General features: G+C 47.7%; 1 protein-coding gene across 2 annotated transcripts; it reads right to left on the minus strand.

Annotated features, from left to right (window-relative positions):
* Positions 1-310: 310 nt before the first annotated feature.
* On the minus strand, positions 311-24,588 carry DAO (D-amino acid oxidase). Of its 2 annotated transcripts, none has more exons than XM_034790712.1 (11): positions 24,334-24,588; positions 16,016-16,225; positions 14,440-14,554; positions 13,948-14,024; positions 13,205-13,270; positions 10,021-10,075; positions 9,208-9,312; positions 8,505-8,587; positions 6,204-6,321; positions 4,815-4,913; positions 311-2,760 (listed from the first exon to the last, which is right to left on the minus strand). In XM_034790712.1, exons 2-11 carry the CDS (start codon positions 16,207-16,209, stop codon positions 2,629-2,631), a joined length of 1,044 nt encoding a protein of 347 aa, XP_034646603.1. In that variant the 5' UTR covers positions 16,210-16,225; positions 24,334-24,588; the 3' UTR covers positions 311-2,628. The 2 variants fall into 2 exon arrangements, with proteins under 2 accessions (XP_034646603.1, XP_034646602.1); XM_034790711.1 differs by lacking the exon at positions 24,334-24,588 and adding an exon at positions 17,999-18,164.
* Positions 24,589-25,232: the final 644 nt, after the last annotated feature.

Here is a 25,232-nt window from a genome sequence, read left to right on the forward strand (position 1 = left end):
ACTTGCCCACTAGCAATAATATTTAGCCAACTAGGTAATTTCACGTTATTTCAGAACTTTCTGTTTGTCCAGGCCCTAGAATTGTGGCAATTCATCAAATTTTAGATACAAATTGATAGAGCTAAAATACTGGAAACATGGAATGAAGATCTGGAGTGTTTCTGTTAAATTAGCACTTCCGACCTTGTCAATCCCATCACTAACAGGAGAAGCATCATGTGTGGGCACATTTAGATCTGACCTTTAGCAGGCACAAATATTAGAATCTAGCCTTTAAGCCATTAGACTGCAAATAGAATCACACACCTAATCAGCTCTGTTAATATTTTTTAATAGCCAATTTAGGAGCACATTTGTCATCTCAAGCAATGAAGAGTAATAGCTCCCGTGTGCTTTAAGCTCTGATGAACCCAACATTTACTTAGGGCTATATGATGATTTGTTATTGCAGATTTACATTGATGTAACTCTTCTGAAGTCAAGTGAGTTAGTTACACCAGTCTGAGGAAGAACAGAATCTGGTCCTTAATATCTCCTATTGACACTAAGTGAAACTGAGCAGATGACTGTTTCATTGGATAGTTTCTGTGGAAGTGGTATCACAGATCATTAGGATTCACATTAACCAGTTGTAAACTTTTTCATTTTTTTTAAATCTTGTGATATTACCCTTTTGATTGTGATTGACAGTCAGTTGGAGCTGAGCACTTAATGTCCATTTGTGCCTTTGAAAATCTCTCCCTTATGAATTATAGCTCACAACCACCCCGTACTGTACAAACGGGGCACTCGTAAAAGTAAAATGACTTGTCCAGAGGAACGGAGGGAGTCAATGTCAAAGCTGAAGTTCCTAGCTCCCAGGCCTATGTTCAGACCTCCTCACTCTTCAAAGGGAATGTTCCATCAAAGGCATCTTTTATTACATCCAGCTGCTCACCACCACCTGGGACATGTGACTGTCATGCACAGGCCTTTAAAAGAGGCAGAGAAGGAGAAAGGGCCGTGGCCACATGCCTTTCAAATTTTCTGGTGCATCCTCTTTAAAGCAACCGGCCCTGCATTCGTCAAGTGGCACAAGCCTAACCAGCCTCCTGAACAAGCTGTGTTGGGTGGGATGGGAGCTGGTGGCTCTGAGATTTTCTACTGTTAAGCGAAAGGAGGTAAATGGTGACTCAGGAGACTCTGGCCCACACTGGGAAGATGTACGTGAAGAATGAAACCCAATGGGCTAGGCTTGGCAGTCTGCAGCCTGACAGTGTTACGGTGAGAAGAGCTCCACACTCCTAATGGGGTTACACATTACCATGGCAACCACTGGGAATAGTCTTGAAGATGGGAAGGGCCCCATATTTGTAGACAAGGCAGCAGAACTGGGTTCTGAGGGGACTTTGCACTGTGATGCTGAATGCTGGACACAGCCTTCTTGGAGAGTGCTCTCCTTTGAGGACTCTCTGGTCTTTTGAGTTGGGGGCATTTTCTCTTGACCACTGGGTGGCCAAAAGGTACCTTTCCTGCATCTTATGCCTCCTGATCTGGACCCTGACCAGACCAAACTGAGGGAGGAGAGACCAGGCTGGAGCAAGCCAACTCATTGCACAACACCTTGCTGATGATAGCCCTAGTTCTGCACAGGATATACCCCACCCCAAGGCCTTGTAACCTCCTGGCAGCCCCGTGTGCAATCTGTACAGCAGGTGCAATTTAACAAGAGTCAGACCTTTTCACAAGCTAATGTTTCCAGTGATGTACCAAGGTGAAAAGAAATGAGAGATTGAAGTGCCAACGTCTATTTTAGGTGCAGGTGCAGCTATTCTGCCTATCATCTCTGCTATATGTAGAATTTGGCAAACACAGAGCCTGAGTTCCCTTAGGATGTTCCCTTTTCTGCTATATAAATGATCTGAAAACCCGGTCTTTGGGAACAACGTGTCTAGCAGTAGAACGTGTACAATAGCCAAATGCTTTAGTCCCAACTTCAATGTAAGAAAAACTACTCTGCCTTCAGCATGTATCTTAGACCCACTGCTACTTCCGCAGGAGTTCGAGAGCCTCTTTCCATTAAGGAGCTTTTATCTCTTGGGCACGGCTTACAAATCTAACTATGTGCTGGCTGGCTGAACAGCAAGCTAAGACCTCAGCTGACATTGGATCAGCTTCAGGTCCTGTCCAGCAATGCTAACACATCTCAGAGGCCAGCGAAGAGTTAGCTGAACTCCATCTGCCCTTTTGGAGACCTAGCAGTGTCTGGGTGCTTCACTGCAGGGACCATCTACAATAACACAGGTTTGATTTATGTTTCCATGGTGTAGTTTATAGGAGAACAGAGCAAGGATGAGCCAGCCGCCTGGCAAACAGTAGCAACAGGGAGTTAATTGGTAACAATCCAAAAACTGTACCCTAGAGACCAGTCTTGGAGCTGCTGAGGGCATCAAACAGAGAACATGCATCACTGAGTTATTTCTTTCTGCCTTTGCCCTGCGACTTCCTAGCTACTGGTGTTATTGTTAGACATGTGACTGCTGCACACAACCAACAGTTTCTTCCCATCCATCCTCTACTATTGCAGTGGGCCTATCGCAGATTTGCCATGGAAAAAATGTGAATGATCATTAGAGTATTTCTGTTAAATCAAAGGTGGGACTGTGGTGGTCGGGCCAGCTTCTTTTCTTCTAGAATCCTTCCGAAGATCCTGGCGGCCTCCATGGCACAACCCCAGTGGATGGTGAGTCCGAAACCACCGTGGCCGTAGTTGTGTATCACCTAAAAGAGATGGAAATGTGGATGTGGAAAAGCCACGGCAACTGAACGCTGGGGTTCAAATGCCACATGTAACCCTGCAAAATAGTAAACTGTTCAAGAGGATTCCCATCAGCAGCTACAGTTCTGAGGCCAGGAGAGCTTCACAGCTGGAGGACGACAGCACACGACAGGCTCTGGACTACATCAGAATGCACTAGAATTGGATACTAGGTAAAAACACATCCCGGTTAGTTGTTTTTCTCTTTCTCCTGTCATCACCTGAAAGCGATTAAGCCCCCAATGCTGCAGGCTGGCCCTATGGCCTAGCGCAGGGATGTCTTTGTGCAGCTGAGAGCTACTGTGGCAGTTTGCCAGGAACCTGGGGCCTGTACCGGATTTACATAAAACGGAGCCGCTTGCAGCTGCCCTTGTCTTTAATCTGGAGAGAGATCCTGCACAGGCCAGAGCCCGCATGTCCGAATCACCTTCCTGACCACAACTGCTCTTTAAATCTGGGATGCACAGTGAATTCACGCCTTGCAAGTTCCCTCCCTCCCCATGTACTGGGCCAGCCTCTGGCTTTGGGCAGGGAAACAACTGATCTTTGCGTGGTTCACAACAGGTAGCTCTGTTTTCGGTTTTATTCAGCAAGCTCCCGGTTGAAGTCACGACAGCCTAGGCCACAGACAATCAGAGCCTGGTCCAAAGCCTACTGAAGACAGGAGAGAGTCCCATTCTGGACTGGGTCCTTAACAGCTACCTTCTGTGCAGCTCTTCACCATTTAGAATCACACCAGCAGCCCCGGCGCTTACGGTCGTGTTGCTGCAAGTACAAACTGTGATACCCAACTTCTTATTTGTGCCTGCCAAGGTCAATTACTTCGTTTCCGCAAGAGAATGACTCAGGATCAGGATCAATAACCAAACGTCTGTCTTCTACCAAGATGATGTAGAGAGGATGTGATGATAAAAGAACAGAGTGATCTATAAATTAATTTTAATACTGCACTGCTTTGCGCCATGCTAAGGGTCTCAATTAATAGGCTGGTTTCTTTCCAAGAATCCTAACTTGGAATAATCTCCAGCTAAATTGAATATATTTTAATCAAATTTAATTACATTTCACAGTCGCCATCTCTATTAGAGCTTTAATCTCTTCTGCAGAGCTTTGCACACATACACACCCAATCAAATCACAGAGTCCCAGTACAGGCCTGCTAACGGAAATTAAAATGAAATCCCTGAGGAGTGATTGGGGCATAAACAAAATGGGGCTGCACCGAGGGCCCTGAGAACGGATGGCACATATAAACTTGGATTCCTAGAGCTCCTTCATCACAAGATGCAGATAAGCAGGTACATTTCAAGGGATGTTATCCTGGTGAACTTTTAACACACAGGACAAATTTTAGAAACTAGAGTGCCCAAAATTAGACACTTAATTCCACATTTAGGCCCTTAAAGTGGTGTGATTTCAGAGGTGCTAAGTAACCACAACTCTCATTCATTTATTTTTACAATTCGGTGCCAGATTTCAAGTTACTAAACTGGGTCCCTGTCCACTCAGCCACTAGATGTGTTTTAAACTGGGAATCATTGGAATAAATCTGAGGGTGGCCGATAATTCTTACGACTGACGTTTCATGGTGTTTAAGTTGGTAACATGGATAATGATCTTTGAGACCCTGAGAAGCTGGTTTAGGGTCAGATGTTTCTGACGGGGGACAAAGGCTCACTTTCAAAAATGCCACAGGCTTTGAGCTCCAATTTTGTAAAATCAGCCCCTTAGTATACACACCCACTTTCAGCACGAAGGGAGTAGATTCAACACAAAAATATGAACAACCCTGCATATTTTAAGCGGAGCTGACCTCTATAGTCTGCATGAAAACAAAGCAATGTGAGTGGAATGTTGATGCTTCGTTACCATCATCCAAACGAAAGCTGCTAAATCAGTTTTGCACTAACTGGTTATTCTATGGTAGAGGAGCCGCGTGATTGATCTGACAAAACGTATTGCTTCAAGTGCCATTACTCAGACTCCAGTGGATTTCTACGTACAGAATGCTGTGTACCTCTGCTTTTAAAGGTCCATGACGAACTGCCTCTCTCTCCAACCGAACTGCGTAGCGCACAGGGCGGAAGCCACTCCATTCATCCACAATCTTTGCCTTCTGGAGACAACAACAGGTCACTGGTTTTAGCAGTTAAATGTCAATAACACAACCGCATTAAACAACCAATTGGGATGAGGAATTTTGTGGACTCTTGGCCGCTGGGCACAGAACTGAATCTTACCTGCTAACTCAGTTCACATAGTCCAGCCAAAGGCCATCCGACAGGAATAACATTTGATCAAGACCAGCTTAGGCTACGTGAGAGCCAGTTTCACAGAGGCAAAAGGCTCTGGGTCCTGTTACCAATTGTGTGAGTCAGCCAGTGCCCTGAGCTGTTTTTCATGCTGTCCCTAGGTAATTTGGCAGCATTATTGTCAGTCGATGCAAACTGCCACATCTAAACTTCAGACTTTCCTTAACGCAGCACCGCAAAGGGGCATGGGGGATTGTAACACAGCTATCATTGTGTAATATCAGAGATGGGCCTCGCATATCAGTTTAAGCCTGTGAAGTGCTTCAGAGCTCTGTGATGACAGGGGCCTGTAGGGGGGTATATTACCCCTTTAAGGGCCAGGCGGGAGCTGATCGCCAAGACAGCCTGGGTGCAATCAAGGAGCAACCTGTCCTGCCTCTGGGGCTGGGCTCAATAAACAGGAAAAGGAGGCTGAGCAATGAGAGAGCAGAAGCCCTGCAGGCTGCTATGGGTGGCAGGCCCCAGATTACTGGGCTGACCTGGGCCTTAAAGACTTTGAGTTTTGACCATATGTTTGGTTGCTCTGACTCAAGGCTCTGTGGAAAGGGCCTTAAGAACAGGGTTAAGCTACTCCCCAGAGCTGATGCTTAAGGGAAAGGGAGAAAGTCTGCATGCCTCCTAGAGCACTAAGAGAACCAAGATCTCCACCTGCTGGGGTTGGTTTGGAAGCCTTCTTAAAGGGGACATGGGTTTTTTTTGTTAGTTTGGTTTTGGCCTCCTGCTTCTCAGATCCTGTACAATCCCGTATACAAGTATAATATTATGATATGCCCTCAGGCAATATCAGACACTGACCCAGGGTCTCCACGGTACGACGACACTGTACTGATGAGTTTGAAAGTAAGATGGCCATGACTTTATAAGGGGAGATCACCTGAACAAATCCATCCAGTTTGCTGAAGCTGGAGCTCTGATAACTTGCATTACTGAGAGGTTCATCTTCAGAACACTTTCCCAGGGGATTCTGCTGAGCTACGGGGGGAAGTTCTCTTTGGCCCGTTGTCTAAGACTTACATCATCCCCATAAGTCACAACACATAAATCGGCGTTCTCTGGCCACAGCTGTTCTATCAGCGTCAGACAATACAACGTACCTGGAGACTAGGGAGCAGCTTGCAGCAGTTTTCCCAAATTGTTTTGTGATCCTGGGGGCTGTTCTCTTCGTTCCAGTTTCCCAGCTGAAATATCCCTCCCAAGGTCACTAGCTCGCTCCTGGAACAAGGGCAGAGGGAAAGGGTTTACAGCCAGGGCGCAGCAGTGCTCTGGTACCACAGACAAGGATGCCATCCATATTACTAGCAACTGCCCCTCTCAGCTTCTACAGCTGGTGCAAGGGACACCAGACTGTCCACACCAGGACCAGATACTGAGGACTGTTTAACTCAAATGTTGGTTAGTCAGACCTGGTTCTCCTCCAGACTCCCTTCCCTACCAGCTGCTCTGTCCCTTTGCCAGTGTGACAGCACTTAGTCCCAGTTCTTTCGCGACGGTGTAAACTGTGTCCCCTCCCTGGAACCCGCACCTGCCGTTCAGAGCTCCACAGTCTGCAGTTATTCTTAGTTTTTAAACCTGTGCTGTTTCCCTTGGAAATCTGCCTTGTCCCCCAGCTATCATGGCTGAGAGCTGAAATAAACCCACTAGAGGGAATTACATCTGCAGCTGGTGATAAGACACCATTTGGAAAACTTTACTTGGGAGCTACAATTGTTCAAAGTTCATATTTACATAGAGGTTTTATGGGTAATCTTGAAATATTAGAGCAAAACAAAGTGCCCAGAAACATAGCATTCAGGTTACAGCTAAGAAAACGCTCCTCTCCCAAAGCTGGGCCAGGTCTCTGTTCTCCAGCAGAAGTGGAGATCATGCAGCAAGCATGTGTTTGTTTATCCTGAGGCTTAGTTCTCTCTCTGTGTGCAGCTTCCAAACTCAAGAAATTAGCTTCCAAATCACATGAACACTCCACTTCAGGAGCCACATAGGAAGTGCAGGTTACATGCAGGAAACTAAGATTTTAGATGTGTAACGCGGCCAAGGCCTGCCAGTCACTGAATTCAGCAGCTTGGCTGAGTGGTGACTGCAGGATCAGGTGAAGATTTCAGAACTTCACACTAATGTGGAGACGATGATACGAACAGGGTTTCTCCCAAGGGCTCATTTCTGGTCCTGCTGGTAGTTAACAGGGAAGCCAGTTACGTAGGCTAAGCCAATGGCTGCCAGTGGTGGAAACCCTTGGGGATAAAACAAATGGCCAAAGCTGCAATTCACACCTTGCAAAGTCGACTGGCATGGAATGGATGACCTTTCTCCATTGCAGTTGGAATGCAAAATTCTAGGGAAGTCAATTTATTAACCAATTAAAGGCCCAAACCTGCTCCCACTGAAGTCAGCGGGAATGCTGCCAATCCTGCCAGTGATGTCAATGGGTATGGGAAGCGCTGTACAGAAAACGAGGACCCCGGGCACAAGTGCTGAATGGAGTGTAGAAAAAGAACAGGCTCCACACAAACGTGCCTGGCTTCGATGGTGCTCAGCACGTCTCAGGATCTGGCTGAGGTCTGCTGACGTAAGGACTATGGACGGCAGGGTTTTGGCAAACAGCAGGGAAGGCGCAATGAATGCTCCTTGGTGTCCCCAGCTCCTACCAGCCCAGGAAACTCCCGAGCCAAACCTGACCCTTGCTAGACCCTGGGGAGTAAACTGTGAACTTGTGCAAGCAGCCCTCTGAGTCGTGCAGACACTGAGAATTGTCCTGCTTTTTTCCATGCATTAGTGTGACCAGACAGCAAATGTGAAAAATCGGGACGCTTGTGGGGGGGTAATAGGCGCCTATATAAGAAAAAGACCCAAAAATCGGGACTGTCCCTACAAAAATCGGGCCATCTGGTCACCCTACCATGCATGCCCACTGCTCTCCTCCCACACACCTAATAAAAGGAACATCAGGCAGGGTACAAATCCTAGCCCTGGTTTAATATTTAAAGTGCTCCTGTAAGAGCAAGCCTCTGAGAAGGTTTCTGCATTATAGATGTCAGTGGGAAGCCATTTTAGAGTCTTTGTTCTATAACATTGGTAGAAACATTACTGATACCTGATGGATCCCAGGACCAGGGCTGGCTCGAGCGTTTTTGCTGCCCCAAGCAGCAAAAAAAAAAAAAAAAGCCGCGATCGCAATTGCGATCGGTGGCAATCCGGTGGCAGCTCTACCGCCGCATCTTCTACGGCGGCAATTCGGCGGCAGGACCTTTGCTCCAAGAGGGAGTGACGCCCCACCGCTGGATTGCCGCTGAATGGTCGGACGTGCCGCCCCCCTCTTCATTGGCCGCCCCAGGCACCTGCTTCCTACGCTGGTTCTTGGAGCCGGCCCTGCCCAGGACAGTCTGTTAACTGTTACTTACCCAGGTATAATGTATGGTGAGTTATAGATTCCAGATTCAAGATCATGAGTCAGGACAAAATGCTTCACCCAAGGGGCCAGGACCTAAGAGATGAAGAAAACAGAGCAATATAGATCCACAGATATCAGAATTGAACATCTAGGGATTTCTTTGCCCAAGTGGAAAATTGAACTGGCCAAAGAAAGTCAAGCCCTGGCCCAGACACACAAAGGAAGAAATGTCCACTCATGAGTAAACACCAGGAGCAGGGGGTCCTGCCAGGCAATTTCTTTTGTTACATTTATATTATGTTTACACTGCATCATCAGCATTTCTCCTAATGCAGCGTCAAGACGGGGGCGGATGGATGGTAGGTAGGTGGGAAGATGAGTACAAGGGCTTCCCACCTCGTATTACTGGGTATTTTTCAGAATAATAATAATAACCCTTCAATACTTTGGCCAAGGATTTCACAGCATGTTACATATATGAACAACTGAGCCTCAAACCCACCACCCACATGTTACAGGTGGGGAAAGAGAGGTTTAGGGACCAGCCCAAGGGGGCATCGTGAGTCCACAGCAGAACCAGGTCTCTTAATCCTGTGCTTCGGCCACCAGACCACACACATTCATACATCCCATGAGCTGGGCCTAGTGAGTCCAACCATCCAGCAAAAGAAACAAAATCTGGCACCTGCCCCTCCCCCCAGTGCCATCCTCACCTTTATGATTTGTCCTCGGCCTGGCATTAACCCTGGGTCTGGTTGCAGTTCCCCTGCACGGACCCCGGTGCAGTTTATTATAACATCCACGCCCTTGGCAACCATCTAACAAGGGAGAGATGCACAGTCATGAGCAGGACATGCAATCTGGGGAGGCAGAAGACCCACTTGGGGAGCACCCACCATTGGTTCTGCAGTTCTCTTCCAGGTGTCAGAGTCAAGCTGAGCACCTGAACTCCCACCCTCAGTCAGTAATTAATGTGCTAGTCCATAAAGCAGAGAGGGACAAATCCGCACTCAGATCCTCGGGCACAGCTCCCACTGAAATCCCACCTGTGCACCTGAGGTCAGGATCTGCCACCGTCTCCTCTGAAGGGGACACCAGGATGGCTATGCTCGCTGCCTGAATTCCTGTCCGCAGGTAAAGGGATAATGAGATCCCAGCACAGCCAGAGCACTCGGCTCATTTGATATTCTCCTGAGTACTGTGCCAGCCCGTCCTTGCAATGCACATAGCACAGTCCAACGATTGAAAGGCGAAGGGTCTGCCTGAAAGAGGCTCCTGCCCAGGGATAGTTAAGGCTGCTTCTCTGCCCTGACTGCTGCATTCTAGTAAAAGCAAAGAGTTCCCCACAGCATCTCATCGCTATTACTAAGGTAATCATGCTGTGTGGCGTCTCCCCTGCCCTGCCTCTGCACAAGGCAAATGCTCTCCCTCTCCGCCTCCCCACACTAGGAGTCTCAGACTTGTCTTTCTAAATGTCCAGCCAGCCCTTCCCCGGCAGATTTTCTCCAATTAAATTCCCCGCCAACCTCATGGAAGGATTCAACCTTCTTATGAAAAAACTTGACTCCTCTCTGCTTTAACCTGTAAGAACAAAGTTCATTTGTTAATGACAACTAACAGCAACTGACCAATTCAAACCAGCCACCAGGGAAGGGTTATTACTCTTCCTGGACTACCATATACCCAAGTCTTTCTCAATGGCTCTTAAATGGTCTCCAGTCATTACCTCATTTCTTTAATGCACTGGGGACACCACTAATTGACAATCATACTGATCATGCTAAACCATACAGCATATTCCAGACTTTCACATATATTGTAAATGGCTCATCAATTACACATTTTAAAACAAACAAAATCCTTTTCTGTAGCGGAAAGCCAGAGGGGCTGCAATGACGCCCCATTTGCATCTTGCCTTGCTAACTTACTCCATTTTATTTCTTTTCATATACAAAATACGAAGTTAAATCCTAGTGAGGAAAATAGAAAGGAGCATAAACTCTGGCAAATGAAGTGTAAAAATATAATTAGGAAGGCCAAAAAAGAATTTGAAGACCAGCTAGCCAAAGACTGAAAAAGTAATAGCAACATTTTTTTAAGTACATCAGAAGCAGGAAGCCTGCTAAATAACCAGTGGGGCCACTGGACAATCGAGATGCTAAAGGAGCACTCAAGGACGATAAGACCATTGCGGAGAAACTAAATTAATTCTTTGCATCGGTCTTCACAGTTGAGGATATGAGGGAGATTCCCAAACCTGAGCCATTCTTTTTAGGTCATGAATCTGAGGAACTGTCGCAGATTGAGGTGTCATTCGAGGAGGTTTTGGAACAAACTGATAAACTAAACAGTAATAGTCACCAGGACCAGATGGGATTCATCCAAGAGTTCTGAAGGAACTCAAATGTGAAATTGCAGAACTACTAACTGTAGTCTGTAACCTGTCATTTAAATCAGCTTCCGTACCAAATGACTGGAGGAAAGCTAATGTGACCCCAATTTTTAAAAAGGGCTCCAGAGGTGACCCCAGCAATTACAGGCCGGCAAGCCTGGTTGAACTATAGTAAAGAACAAAATTGTCAGACACATAGATGAACATAATTTGTTGGGGAATAGTCAACATAGTTTTTGTTAAAGGAAATCATGCCTCACCAATCTACTAGAATTCTTTGAGGGGTCAACAAGCATGTGGACAAGGGGGATCCAGTGGATATAGTGTATTTAGGTTTTCAGAAAGCCTTTGACAAAGACCCTCACCAAAGGCTCTTAAGCAAAGTAAGCTGTCATGGGATAAGAGGGAAGGTTCTCTCACGGATTGGTAACTGGTTAAAAGATAGGAAACAAAGGATAGAAGTAAATGGTCAATTTTCAGAATGGAGATAGGTAAATAGTGGTGTCCCCCAGGGGTCTGTACTGGGACCAGTCCTGTTTAATGTATTCATAAGTGATCTGGAAAAGGGGTAAACAGTGAGGTGGCAAAATCTGAAGATGATACAAAACTACTCAAGATAGTTAAGTCCCAGGCAGACTGCGAAGAGCTACAAAAGGAGCTCTCAAAACTGGGTGACTGGGCAACAAAATGGCAGATGAAATTCAATGTTGATAAATGCAAAGAAATGCACATTGGAAAACATAATCCCAACTATGCATATAAAATGATGGGGTCTAAATTAGCTGTTACCACTCAAGAAAGAGACCTTGGAGTCACTGTGGACAGTTCTCTGAAAACATCCACTCAATGTGCAGTGGCAGTCAAAAAGGCGAACAGAATGTTGAGAATCATTAAGAAAGTGATAGATAATAAGACAGAAAATATCAGATTGCCTCTATATAAATCCATGGTACGCCCACATCTTGAATACTGTATGCAGATGTGGTCGTCCCATCTCAAAAAAGATATATTGGAATTGGAAAAGGTTCCAAAAAGGGGAACAAAAATGATTAGAGGTATGGAACAACTGCCATATGAGGAGAGATTAATAAGACTGGAACTTTTCAGCTTGGAAAAGAGACGACTAAGTGGGGATATGATAGAGGTCTATAAATCATGACTGGTGTGGAGAAAGTAAATAAGGAAGTGTTATTTACTCCTTTTCATAACACAAGAATGAGGGGCCACCGAATGAAATTAATAGGCAGCAGGTTTAAAACAAACAAAAGTAAGTATTTTTTCACACAATGCACCGTCAACCTGTAGAACTCCTTGCCAGACAATGCTGTAAAGACCAAGACTTTAACAGGGTTCAAAAAAGAACTAGATAAATTCATGGAGGATAGGTCCATCAATGGCTATTAGCCAGGATGGGCAGGGATGGTGTCCCTAGCCTCTGTTTGCCAGAAGCTGGGAATGGGCGACAGGGGATGGATCACTTGATGGTTACGTGTTCTGTTCATTCCCTCTGGGGCACCTGGCATTGGCCACTTTTGGAAGACAGAAAACTGGGCTAGATGGACCTTTGGTCTCACCCAGTATGGCTGCTCTTATGTTCTTATGACCTTTAAGAAAGTTCCATTAAAAGAACACTGTGAAAGTTGCAAAGTTAAGCACTTCAAACTTAGGAAATGCCAGAATTAAGATTGCCTGTGCAACCTTAATTCAGCCCCTCAGAAGCTGCATTATGATATAGTCTTTAATTACATGATCACATACTATTTTCTCATGTTTTTTTAAGGAACAAACTGGAAAAAAAGAAAAGAAAAAGAAATTGATCATTTGGACCCCAGGGATCCCTAATACATATGGATTTTTTAAACATAGGCAAAGCAACATGTTTTCCCCTAATTTCATCCTAGGAAATGGCTGAACTGTTTTTGCTAAAACTTTCCCAAAATCTTCAGCCTGAGGCAGACAGCCATCATGGAAAATATCAGCCCAAACAGCTAAAGTCTGGCAAAGTTATGAGCAACTGAAAACAAGGTCTTATAATGAAAATTGTCAGTCAACATTTACCATAGGCAGTACTACCATCTAAAATACATCAAGCAACTTTGTGTTAAAGAAGACTCGTGAATAATATTTGGTGTTTTCCCCCTTTTGTCTGAATGAAAATGGAATTTTCAAAATTATTTATAAGTAGGCTGATGGGTGAACTGAGTAAAAAAGGCTGCTTTTTATTCACCCTTAAATCTACAGATTACTGCACAAGTCTAAAAATGGGGGCACAACCCAACTGTAGCAGAACAGAAGAAAGATAATAGGCTGGCACTCACCTCTTGGTAAGCCAAGGCAAATAGCTCTTGCCCTCTAAGATTAGTGCCGTGTTAAACCAACCATAGCTGAAACAGAGGAAGAGAAAAATGGACGTGCAGTATCATTTGATCTAGTCTTACTGGGACAGAATTGCTTTCACATCTACTCTTTTTAGGGCATCTGCTGAAATATTTTTAGCAGAGGAAGGAGCTGAAAAACTCCATGTGTCCCTCTCTTCTGTCTTATCTGAGCTGATTCCAACTTCTTATTTACGTCCACGGACAGCTCTATAATAAGGCAATAATGCTTAGCACTTACCTAGCAACATCCACTGAACCTGTTCATAGAATCACAGAAGATTAGGGCTGGAAGAGACCTCAGGAGGTCATCTAGTGCAACCCCCTGCTCTAAGCAGGACCAAGCCCCAACTAAATCATCCCAGCCAGGGCTTTGTCACATTAATCTGCATGACATCCCTGGGAGGTAGGAAGTATGACTGTCCTCAGGGTGGGAAGTGATGCATGGAAAAATTAAGTCACATAGTAGGACAGTAGTAAAGGCAGGAATGGAACCCAGGAGTCCTGAGTGTTGGTAACCTGCTTTTTGCTCTAGATCATGCTGCTTCTCACTGTCTTTATGTCTCGCATACTATACCTATTGTACGGTGCAGTGCATGGGACTCCTGGAGGTGTACGTATATTTATCCATGAATAATGCTATGCATGTCACTAGTTCCTCTAAGGTAATATGCATTGTATAATACCTGTAACCAGGGAAGAGTTCAAGCTCTTTTGCTGTCAGATTCCTAAATCCCAGGACAATGTCCTTCCAAGGTGGGTCCTGCAGAGGGGAAAATGTTCCAGGCTCGTTAACGTTATTTAATCACTATAACACATTCCCAGAGTCCGTGTAACTGAACATGGGAAGGATGACATGGGACACCAGCGCATGGGTCTCTTTGCTACACTGGCTCAGTCCAGAGGAATGGAGGGCCAGACCCTCTGCTGGTGGAAATTGTCATTGCTCCACTGAAGTCAACAGAGCTATTTTGGTTTACACCAGATGATGGCTAGCCCAGCATTTATGTTTACATATCACTGGAGAACCAGCAAGTGCACAGTGCAGACAAACTGGTGACAAAATTAACTGTCAGCAGATCTGGAAAAGCTTTATACATCGGTAAATCAAAAACACAAGTTTGCCCAGCAAGACTTGAGCCATTGACCCTTGGTCCCTTTCGTCCGTATCTGCTTACCGGAACTGGCTGTGTAAAGAGATTGTAGCCAGAAATTGGGAAGAGTCCCATTTCCTCTACTTCCGGTGAGTTCAGGTGTCCACACAGGTAATCAAATGTCTCTTTGTTCCAGAGCCTAAAATATAATATCACACGGATTTATCTTTCAGAAAGCATCCTAATAACATCCCAGCTTCAGTGCTTGTACCGGCACACCCTTCCTCCCAGGTCTCTTCAGCTGATGGCAGTCAACTCACCTGAGTAAGGGTTTGCAGGGCTACACCATGCTATTTATCATCACGCCTTTAATATGGATTTACAGTTCCAGAGTCGTCATTAAATCACAGCAGAGGGAGAGAGAAATGAAGAGGCCCAGTCAGGGGGATGGGAGGGGGGAAGAGATGAACTCCTCTGGGATTGTAAATGAGTGAGGAGGCAGGTGGTGGGAGCTGCAGAGAGGCAGGCTCTCGCCCTGAGGCTGGTGAGGTTAGGTAAAGGCAGGGAAGAGGCTGGTGCTAGTCATGCAGGGAGACAGGTAGGAGGCAGGCAAGGTCCCTGGAGGTGGGAGATGCAAGTCCACAAAAGGCTTTATTAGAACAACTGGCAACCTGCCCCCAGCTCCTGGTGGAGTTTAGGAGCAGTGAGTCAGACTGGGGGCGGGGAAGGGCGGGGAAGGAATGCCTCCCGTATATGGGGCAGCAGCATCCTGCATGGGCTGGAGTCTGGCAACCTGGGGCTAGGGGAGGCTATTGGCACTCCAGACAAAGGAAGTTCTGCTCCATCAATGCCCTGACCTCAAGTTGAGTAACTAACTGCTGTGGGATTGTCTATCTGTCTGCACTGTGCCCCTTTCAGAGCTCATGTCTGAGCTTAGAGCACTTATATTCACGAGGCAGAGTGCTGGCGGGAGGCGGGATTTCTATTTTCAGCTCCTCCAAGCTCATTTCTTGCAGGGGGCTGCCATCAGTGCAGTGGCAATGATGAGGCACATGGCCTTGTCTACACTAAGGATCCGCATTGATGCAGCTAAGCTGGGGGCTGAAACTCCAGCGCACCAAGGCCTTAGAGACTTTCCAGAGACTGGTTTCACACTTAGCTTGCCAGCCCCTCCCAATCAGTAAAGAGCTGGCAGAATGTAGAGGAGCTAGGTTTCCTTCCAACAGTTGATCAGTCTTGTAACAAGCGTGTCTCACATTGTGTGGGGCATATCAGATTCTCAACAGCACCGTGCCAAGAGAGCGCACCTGCAGAAGGCAGAGCTGATGGTCTTGATTACACAGCAGTGGTTTCGTCAGGGCCGCTCAACAGCCATCAAGCTGAATAGCAGGGAGATGAAATGAATGACCCTCCAGGCAGACTGGACCCAACTGATTAAGAGAACTGGAAGCGACCCAGAACATATTTGCCTTTAAAAGCATTTCAGCCTGAGCAGACAGTGGTTTGCAGATGATGAGGGGAATTGATTTGGGATGTAATAATCATTTAATTGCTGTCACTGGGGCACCTGAACACTGGTCAGTATCACCCACTTCCTTGTGTGCCGGGCACTGACAGAACAATATTACAACAGCATGAGAGCCAAAGCCGCCTCTCTTACGTTTCTTGAGTATTTCTCTTATCGTCCACGTAGGGCTGCCAGAGCCCGGCTGCTCCATCGCTGGTGGTGAGCGGCGTATACTGGTCAGCATAGACCTCAATTTCCAGGGGCTGGACGACCGAGTGATACTGATCGTAGACGCACAAGGCTGTGGACAGCCCGATCACCCCTGCTCCAATCACCGCTATGCGCATGGCAGTCAGGTCCCTCCTGCGGGGGCAAGACAAATTAAACCAACCCCCCAAGACTGTGCCCAGGAAGGAAATGAAGTCCGAGTGCCAGGGGAGCTGCTTGAAGGGGCCTGGTGCATCCCAGAGAAGGTTTGCACCTATAGGGATGCTGAACGGGCCGGGCTGTCCTGAAAGTCCTCTGAAGATCATGGGACAGAGCCAGTCTGCAAGGACAGCAGCAAAGGGACTAAGCCACATCTCAGGGTTTATGTTTAACCTCATTTCTCCAACGGTAAAAGCAGCTGGTGACTCACCTCTCCGGCCCAAGGGAGGAGGAATGCCCCAGGCTTGGTAAGGGAGCGCTGTGGAGGCTTTCCCCACTATTAGCCTGCAGGTCTTGTGTAGAGTGGATCGCATCCCCAGCTAACCCCACCGGGCTGATGAGCCCTGAGACACTGCCCGGGGTCAACACACTTTGCTTCTCTTTTAAAAGCTATTTGCGACCGCCCTGGCCATTGCAATTCTGAAGCACAATGGGCATTTGGCGAGCTCCTTTGCATCTCAATACCCAGGATGCTGTCTCTTCCAGCTCCCATAGCACTGCTGGCTCGGACCTCTGGCAGCAGGCAAAGACTTGGGCACACAGGCATCTCTTTCCTCAGGGGGGAAGAACTGGGGGCTGGTGCTTTCTGGGCCAGTGTGTCACACTCACCACGTCCCACTTGAAGGCTTCAGCCTGCTTTACAAACCCAGCAAATCCTCCAGCCACTCAAGCTAGCCTCTAACAAGAGAGCTCTCTGTGCTCTGGAATGGCTCAACCCAACTCCCCGCCCGTGCTCTCTAAACTCTGCTCCCACATGCCAGCGCTCTTGGCACCCCGACGCTGGGCTCTGAATCCTTGTCCTAGCACAGCAGATTCTTTTGTAGAAAGACAACCCAAAAAACCCTGGAAACATTCGACATTTACCCAGCAAAACCAATGCCAGAAACAACAAATGGAAGAAAGGTTTCATTGTACTGACTTTGCAAACTTCCCCACTTAGCTCTGCTAATGTACCTGCAGTCTGACCGGCATATCCCAGCCCTGGGGAAGCTCCCACAGCTACACTGATACCCTGCCGCTCAGAACTACAGCCTCAGAAAGGCAGGATCAAACCAGTCATTCCTAAAATTTGTGCCTCTTCCCCTGTATAAGCCTTAAGCCTCACCCTCCCCTTAAAATGCTGCATCGATGACAGCTCAGGGATCAAAGGGTTAAAGTGCACGTCTGTCCATTCACTATTGACTGGCACAATGTTCCTCTGCTTCTCATGGCCAACATGCAGCTGCAGCTCTTCCCACGGGCTTACCAGAGCAGCTGTTGCTGCTAAATGCATCGTGGCCAACAAACCCCTCTGCGGGGTCCTGTCTGGCCAGCTCCATTAGCAGCGGCTGCTCCCCAACCTGGTGCTAGTGAGCCTTCCAGCACAGATGTGTGAGCAGGTGAGTGCTCAGGTGTGCTCGGGCGGCTCTTTGCCTGCACACACACCTGAGAGCGCCGCTTCACCCTTTTGAAGATCGGCCTCATATTTTTAAAACAAATGTTAATTTACTCTGTTACTAACCCCCTAGCATGCATGGAGAATTAAACCCTTGCATAGCGTCCTGCTGCTTCCATTTCTGTGACTGACGATCTGATCAGATAACAGAAATTAGCGTCAGAAGGGCCTATGTGCCCGTCCCCAGCAGGAGGAGAGACTGCCCCTGATGGCTTTCTCACCAGTTCTCCAGCTGGTCAATAAACCACAGAGACAAACACATTCCCCAGACTAACCTGCAGAGTGACAGGTCCCCAAGAAGGTTCCTCGAGCTGCAGGGAGCTCTGCACAGAGCTTTCTGCACACAAGCTGTTTATCGCTAAGCGCAAAACATACAGTCTGAAGGTCATTCACCAGGGACAGAAAGAGCAGCATCAGCAACTCGCTCTTCCTAACGACTGGGCAGTAGGTCAAAGTCTCCCAGCCAAGGTGACAGTGGGCGGGGAGATGGCGTTTCACGGTCCTGGCAGACTCGCTCTGCCCAGAGAGCAAGACTTGGATCTTCCCCAGGGCAGGGCAGAGCTCCACCCCCCATTACTGCCAGTGAGCTGCCTTGCCTGAACTTAGGGAAGAAAATGGAGTGACAGGGCCTCCCGGGACTCCTGAAAGGGTAGTCACTGCCACTGGTCACCATGGCAATTTTTCATTCCTCTGACCCCAGAGAGAGGGAGTGGGGTCTAGTGGGTAGAAGCAGAGGAATGGGAGTCAGGACTCCAGGCTTCCTGCAGGACCCTGGGTGCATCATTTACCTTCCCCGCCTCAGTTTCCCCTTCTGTAAAGGGGAATAACTCTTCCCTGCCTCACACGGGGGCTGCGTTTACAAAACATTCTGGGATCCCAGCTGGAAGGTGCTGCAGGGAATGCCCTGTACCAGCATCCCAAGCGTTAGTAGCTGAAGGAGCTCTCACACCCCTGGGGTCTTTGTGCCTGGCTGTCCCCTGGCAATAGGCTGGGAGCCCTGCATCCCCTGGTTTACTGTATCTCCATCCCTCCTATTTGTAGCTGTGCCTGGAGCTGGAGTAACTCTCCCATGCAACAGTGCAGGTGCTGCTGGGAGGGCTGGGAAGCAGCCAGGATCAGGCGCTGAGGGAGGAGAGCAGAATGAGCTGCTGGGAGTATTTACTTAGCCATGGACCTCCACTGTGTGGACAGACCCCCTCCTCCTAACACATCAGCTTCCCATGAAAGAGATAGGACCTCTCAGCTTCTAGGGCAGTGGTTCTCAACCTCTTTACCATTGTGGGCTGCATATATGTGGCTCTCTATGTGTTATGTGGGCTGCATCCACGCTGTATGGCCCTGATGATGTCACATGGGCCGCAGCTGTGTACTGATTTGGCTGCAAGCAGCCCGCGGCCTGAGAACCACTATTCTAGAGTTTGTGCAGCCGGGAAAGCTACACACATCTGCATATTCAAATCCATCCTGTTTAACCTCTTGACGCCTACATCCATACAGTAAAATCTGCCCTAAGTAACCACACAAAGCAACTGCCTAGTAAGAGTGAGTCCTTACCGAACAGTCAAAGAAAATTGTCCTGGAAATTTTGGGGAGATTTCCAAGTGGCTTATAACAACAGAAAGTTGCCTGTAGGAAAGGGATCAGTCCTTAGGGCTGGTGACACATATTTATGGCATTTGTATATTTCTGTAGGTTTATCCTATCCAAAAGGTCATCTGAACAGCCACCAGTCGTAATGTGAGCTGGAGTGGCATGTTCTCTCCAAACATGGGCAAACAGCAGAAGCATATTGTGTTTACAAACGAATCCCTTGTGTAGCCGGTTTCTAGCAGTCCTGGGGTGAGCTCTAGATTACAGCAAACGGGACAGTCTCTTACCTTAGAGTGGCTGTACTGCTGTCCAGGGTTCCCAGTTTACATGTAATACTTTAAAGAAGGGAGGTTCTGTTGCAATGAGGCTCATTCCCCAGTGTAATGATACCCCAAAAGGGCCTCCACGTCTCCTTCTAGAACCCGGTGAGAAAGGGTCACCAGCTCGCCAAGTAGATTTGAAACGGTGCGGAAAAGTGCCTCTGACTTCTAGAGCGTGTTTCATCTAAGGATCTCTGCACTTTAAAAATGTCAGTTAATTAGCTAACCCTTGTGAGATAGGTTAGCATTAGCACCCCCATTTTATAAACGGGGAAACCCCGAGGCACAGAGATTTGCACCTGAGGTCAGACAGTGAGTCAGTGGCAGATTGGGAATAGACCCCAGGAGCTCTGACTCCCGGCCCACTGCTCTAAGTGACAGACACACTCTTTCTCAATCCTCCTCTAGCTGGAGAAACCCATAATTTCATCCTCTGCCTCAAAGATAGGTTTCTTTGAGATTGTGTCTCTATGTAGATACCCATAATGTTGAAGAATGAGGGCAGCACTGGAAGCATACAGTGCATGGGCAGGATTGTTACAGACAGAATTTTTGGTGAGTATTCCATGAGTTGTCAGTAGCTTTTTAAAAATAAGTACAGAGGAAACAGAAATGTGGACTGTTCTCCTAAGTACTGAAACTTAACAGACGTATATGGACTTCTGGGCCCAAGATTTCACTCTGAGCGGGTGGATGAATTTTTTTTTTTCTCAACACAAGGGGCTGATCATTTATTTATTGGTTACTGTATGAAGGAGCCATCTTGCAAAAGTATCTGGGATGCTGTACACACACTAAAATGAAACCAAGATGGGTTTGGGACCTGGAGGAATCCACCTCCCAACAATGCGAACAGAGGAAAGGATCCAAGGAAGGACAGAGGTGATTAAAAGAAAAGGCGCAAGGGGGTCAGAGGCAGCTGGCAGGAACAGAAAGGCCTTGCACTTGGCGAGGAAGGAGGCATGCAGCCATGTGTATATGCTCAGTCAGAGGGAATGGCAGAGAGAGTCAAACCTCCAAGCTTCTATGTCTTGATCCCCCTGCAGCCATTGATGCTGTTGACGATCAGGTGCTGTTGCACTTCATGGGCCCTGGCGCAGTACTGATGGGGCCAGTCATGATGGACAAATGTCCACCAAGAGCCTCCATGTGGAGTGACACGGGGTCCCTGCTGTCTGCCCTTCTCTCCAGCATCCATATGAGACAGCTAGTGGGTACTCCAAGATCAAGAGCATGCTGACAACACAGCTCTATGCACCTCCTCTGTGCCAGGAGCACCAGTTGGTGGATGGATGGATGGCAAACATTTGGTACAGGTTTGATCCAGGTAAGACAGAACTGATGATGGAAAGAGGGAAACACTGGGAGGAACTGAGGACACTCTCCAGCCCACAGTCATCCAGGCAGGGCAGCGCCTGGCGGCCATGCTTAGGGTCCTCACTGCTCCTGGACGCATAGCCTGCACCAGTGGCGAGAGGTGTTTTCCACCAGCTGCAGCTGGCCCAAAGGCAGGGAAGCACTGAGCTGCTGCCTTTGCTCATTGCCCAGCCCGTGGATACCACAGGGACAGGTAGCTTAGATATTACAGCGGACAGACTGATCGGGGCCCTGCACCAAGAAGGCCCGATTCGTATGAACCCTTAAGCTTCAGATGCCTTGGAGAGATATAGGGGGAGAGGCAATTGCTCAAGGGCCTAAATTATTAAGGGCTTTCTATACAATCAGTAAAGCCTATTATACTAATTACCCTATTACTTGTCTGCCTCTTGCTTTTGGCACCGCTGACCCCTCACACTTTCTCCTGTCTGGGAATTATACTTTTCCCTTGCATGGTGCCCTGCCTTTGATGCTGTCAAAATGATTTACAGACATGATCTAACTCAAACAGCAGCAGCAACCTTTGGGGGGGGGGTGTCAGAATTATTACCCCCATTTCACAGATGGGGAGGTGGAGGCTCAGGGAGATGGAATGATCTTCCCCAGGTCACACGGTGAGTCAACAGCAGAGCTGGGAAGAGAGACACCCTCTCCAAACTGCTAGACAGCACCGTCCTCTTGCCAGGTTGAGTCTTCAGCCAGGAAAGACTGCACTGTGTAAAAGAACCCAGCATATGACAGTACTTGGCTAATGGCAGCTCCTGCTGCTGCCACTTCTGCTCTGAGCACATGGGAAGCTTCTTCTTGACCCGATTATGCAGCTGTTTAAATATTTTGTGCAGCATTTTTGTAGCAATTCTCTGTTGGATCAGTTCCCTCTGACCGCCCACCTAGCGCGCCAGAGGCAGCTGTGACTCAGGTCTCATTAGGGAAAGGCTAATAGTGACACACGTGACAGGGAATAATTTTCATGCCTGTCTAACATGGTCAGATGCTCTAAAATACCTTTTGTACACTCGGTAGGTATAGATTGCAGGGTGTACAATTTGCACACTGAGTCCATCTCCTACAGGGCAGAGCAGTTCAGGATCTGCCTGTTTCATTTTTCAAAGCATCTATGATTATTACTACAGATCTGCATAACTATGACTATTCACAGCAAACTGGTTATTCGTTGACTTTAGAGCCTCCTTCTGTTGACAAATTAGCTGTAGGCAGACTGATCGCTTACGAATTCATCCATTAATAATATAAATACTAACAAAAAATAAAAACACCTAGCTCTTGTACAGTGCTTTTCATCCATAGCTCTCAAAGCGCTCTACAAAGGAGGTCTGTATCATTATCCCCATTTTACAGATAGGGAAACTGAGGCACAAAGCATGGACGTGACTTTACCTAAGGTCACTCAGCTCAGCAGAGACAGAGTTGGGAACTAAATGCAGGTCTCCTAAGTCCCAGACCAGCGCTTTATCCATTAGGACACACTACTTCCCCATTAGTCAACACTGTTCAGTGAGTTGTTGATGTGGACGTACTTCAGTTTATGGGCTCCATTTGCCAGAATTGTTATAATTCACTATCCGTGCTATGTGTCTGGTCGCCTGAATCACATGGTATGGTTTGTGCTCCATTATTGGATGACTCCATAAAATGTTTCAAGATGACGGTCAGGTGTTTTCGCAAAGGCACGTTCCCACGAGCATCTGTGATGCTTTCTCAGTTCACAAACAAATTGCTCATGCAGATATTCACAGGAAGTGAGTAAAAGGAGCCGTGAATACTGTCCAGATATATTCACAGGGCTTACTTGAATGAATGCTTGTGGGTGCTTTGGCACAGTATTTACCCAGCTCTAGCTAGGACCAGGAAGGTTTTCTTTCTGAAAAGGGCCCTCATTTGGAATTAGTGGCTCAAATTCAATCCTGGTTTAACAAAATCCCCTAAATCATAGGGAGTTGCATCTGGTCCTGTGCCTATGGGCTCAATCCTGCAGTTCTTACTCAGGCCAACCTCCTACTGAGGTCAGTGTGTGGGAGTATTGCCTGAATAAGTCCCATGTGTAGACCTCAAGCTGTGCCACTCCACGTTTGCCCTGTCCTTTCCTGACAAAGATGGAGCCCCAGCCTCACCCTTTATGCTTATTCTAGAAATTGATTCACTCTTAAAAATAAATAAAAAGCATATTGGTCCCCCAGGCCTGTAGAACTGACCCGGTCCTAGTGCAGGACAGAAACCGTAACGAATTACTGCCAGGAACAGAGTGAGAGTCTGGAACTAAAGCCAGTGTAAAGGCAGAAAAACAAAGGGAGCATCTCTGATGTTTACAGAGATGTATGCAGCACGGATTGTCAGGGGTGGCGAGGGCTACTCTCCAGAGAGCATAGCTAATATCCTTCCATCTGGACACCAATTTGGTCCCGCTTAGTGGATTCTGAGGGCGAGGGCTTGTTTGCCAGTCCCTTTATTCTAGAAGGAAGGTCTTTCTGCAGGACACTCCCTGGAGGCCTAGGGCACACACAGAGAGGAGCCCCTTTGCCTTGTCTTTGCTGAGAGTTGAGGGGAGCCAGCCCTCCTTTATTCAGTGCTTCCACATAGTTAAGGTGAAGTATCAATGTTCAAACACTATTAGAGAGGACACATCAGTGAGGTACATGTCTCCAAGACAGACAGATGTAATAGGCTTCCAGAGGGACTGCAATACACTCTTTGGTCTAGTCTGATTTTAATAAATGCCCCTGGCCATAATTACTCCAGATGACAGTTCTGAGTATTCACATTAGCAATAATGTAGAAGGAGAGATCTAATAAGCTACGCTCCCCTATTCCCTGAATATCATTATTCTCCTTACTGACACGGACCATCTTTATAAGATGAGACAGATTATGCCCATAAAATTGTAATTGACTTTTGTCTCCTTAAAATTCCTTGGCTCTTTCATTTGTGAACTAACAAGCCTTCAGTGCCTTTGTTCTATACAAATGGAATCACAAGTATTCTCCTCCTCCCTTTCTGCCCCATTTGCTTCTACAATAAACCACAAGAGTGTACCCCTCGTTTGCACCTGTGCAATGGCACTGAAGTTGGTCAATAGAATGGGTAGGATTTGCTCCATTACTTGGGAGATTCTAATAATTCCCTGTTTTCACAGTCATAGTTACCAACCTCCCACTGGGGCTTTTTGACATTCCTGACAAGGAGCAGAGATGTAAAATGACCCACATTTCATTCATTGAAGAAATCCCTTGTAATTTATTTTGCAAGTAACACCATTAAAGAAATCAGTATTGCACTGGTCACTGAAAAGGATTCTATGCAGTACCTGTTTTCTAGCACAGCCTCCAAGGGACAGACAGAAGGTTGTCAAGTGCCAGTCAGCTGAGCCGGCTCCTCCCTCACCAGGTGTCACACAGGTCAACAGAACATGAGAAAACGGTTTTGATTTGCACTGAGAACAGTGCACCTGACGCTCCTCTCCCGTGCGCCAGTCACTCTCAGTGGGGATTAATGCCAGTGCAGTCCAGGCAGTTACCCCAGTGACCAAACCAGACCCAACTCTGCTGTCAACAGGCCCCCTCCCGTGCAGATATGCCCTCAGCTGTGCCACGCTTCCTTTGTAGCTTCCCCCTCCCCTGCATAGACCCCTGCCAGAATGCACTGCTAGCCTGCTGTCAAGTATCAGGGGGTAGCCGTGTTAGTCTGTATCTACAAAAACAACAAAGAGTCTGGTGGCACCTTAAAGACTAACAGATTTATTTGGGCATAAGCTTTCGTGAGTAAAAACCTCACTTCTTCGGATGCATAGAGTGAAAGCTACAGATGCAGGCATTATATACTGACACATGGAGAGCAGGGAGTTACTTCACAAGTGGCGAACCAGTGTTGACAAGGCCAATTCAATCAATTCAACCTGCTGCTGTCCCTCCATCCCCAGCCTGCACCCCACCTCCCCTGCTGCCCCCTCGCCGCCCTCGGCCCGCACCCCCCTCCCCTGCCGCCCCCTCCCTGCCCTCGGCCCGCGCCCCACCTCCCCTGCCGCCCCCTCCCCTCCCTCGGCCTGCGCCCACCTCCCCCGCCGCCCCCTCCCCGCCCTCGGCCTGCGCCCCACCTCCCCCACCGCCCCCTCCCCTCCCCTCCCTTGGCCCGCGTCCACCTCCCCTGCTGGCCCCTCCCCCCCCCCCCCCCCCCCCCCCCCCCCCCCCCCCCCCCCCCCCCCCCCCC

Source organism: Trachemys scripta, chromosome 15 (assembly GCF_013100865.1).
Source record: "Trachemys scripta elegans isolate TJP31775 chromosome 15, CAS_Tse_1.0, whole genome shotgun sequence".
Classification (NCBI taxonomy): domain Eukaryota; kingdom Metazoa; phylum Chordata; order Testudines; family Emydidae; genus Trachemys; species Trachemys scripta.

Coding starts and splice junctions, on each gene's coding strand:
- DAO (XM_034790712.1), bottom strand. CDS start 16,209: ATGCGCATAGCGGTGATTGGAGCAGGGGTGATCGGGCTGTCCACAGCC. Junction 14,025..14,439: donor TCTTTACACAGCCAGTTCCG/GTAAGCAGATAC, acceptor TCCCCTCTGCAG/GACCCACCTTGGAAGGACAT. Junction 8,588..9,207: donor GCCGAGGACAAATCATAAAG/GTGAGGATGGCA, acceptor TTCATCTCTTAG/GTCCTGGCCCCTTGGGTGAA.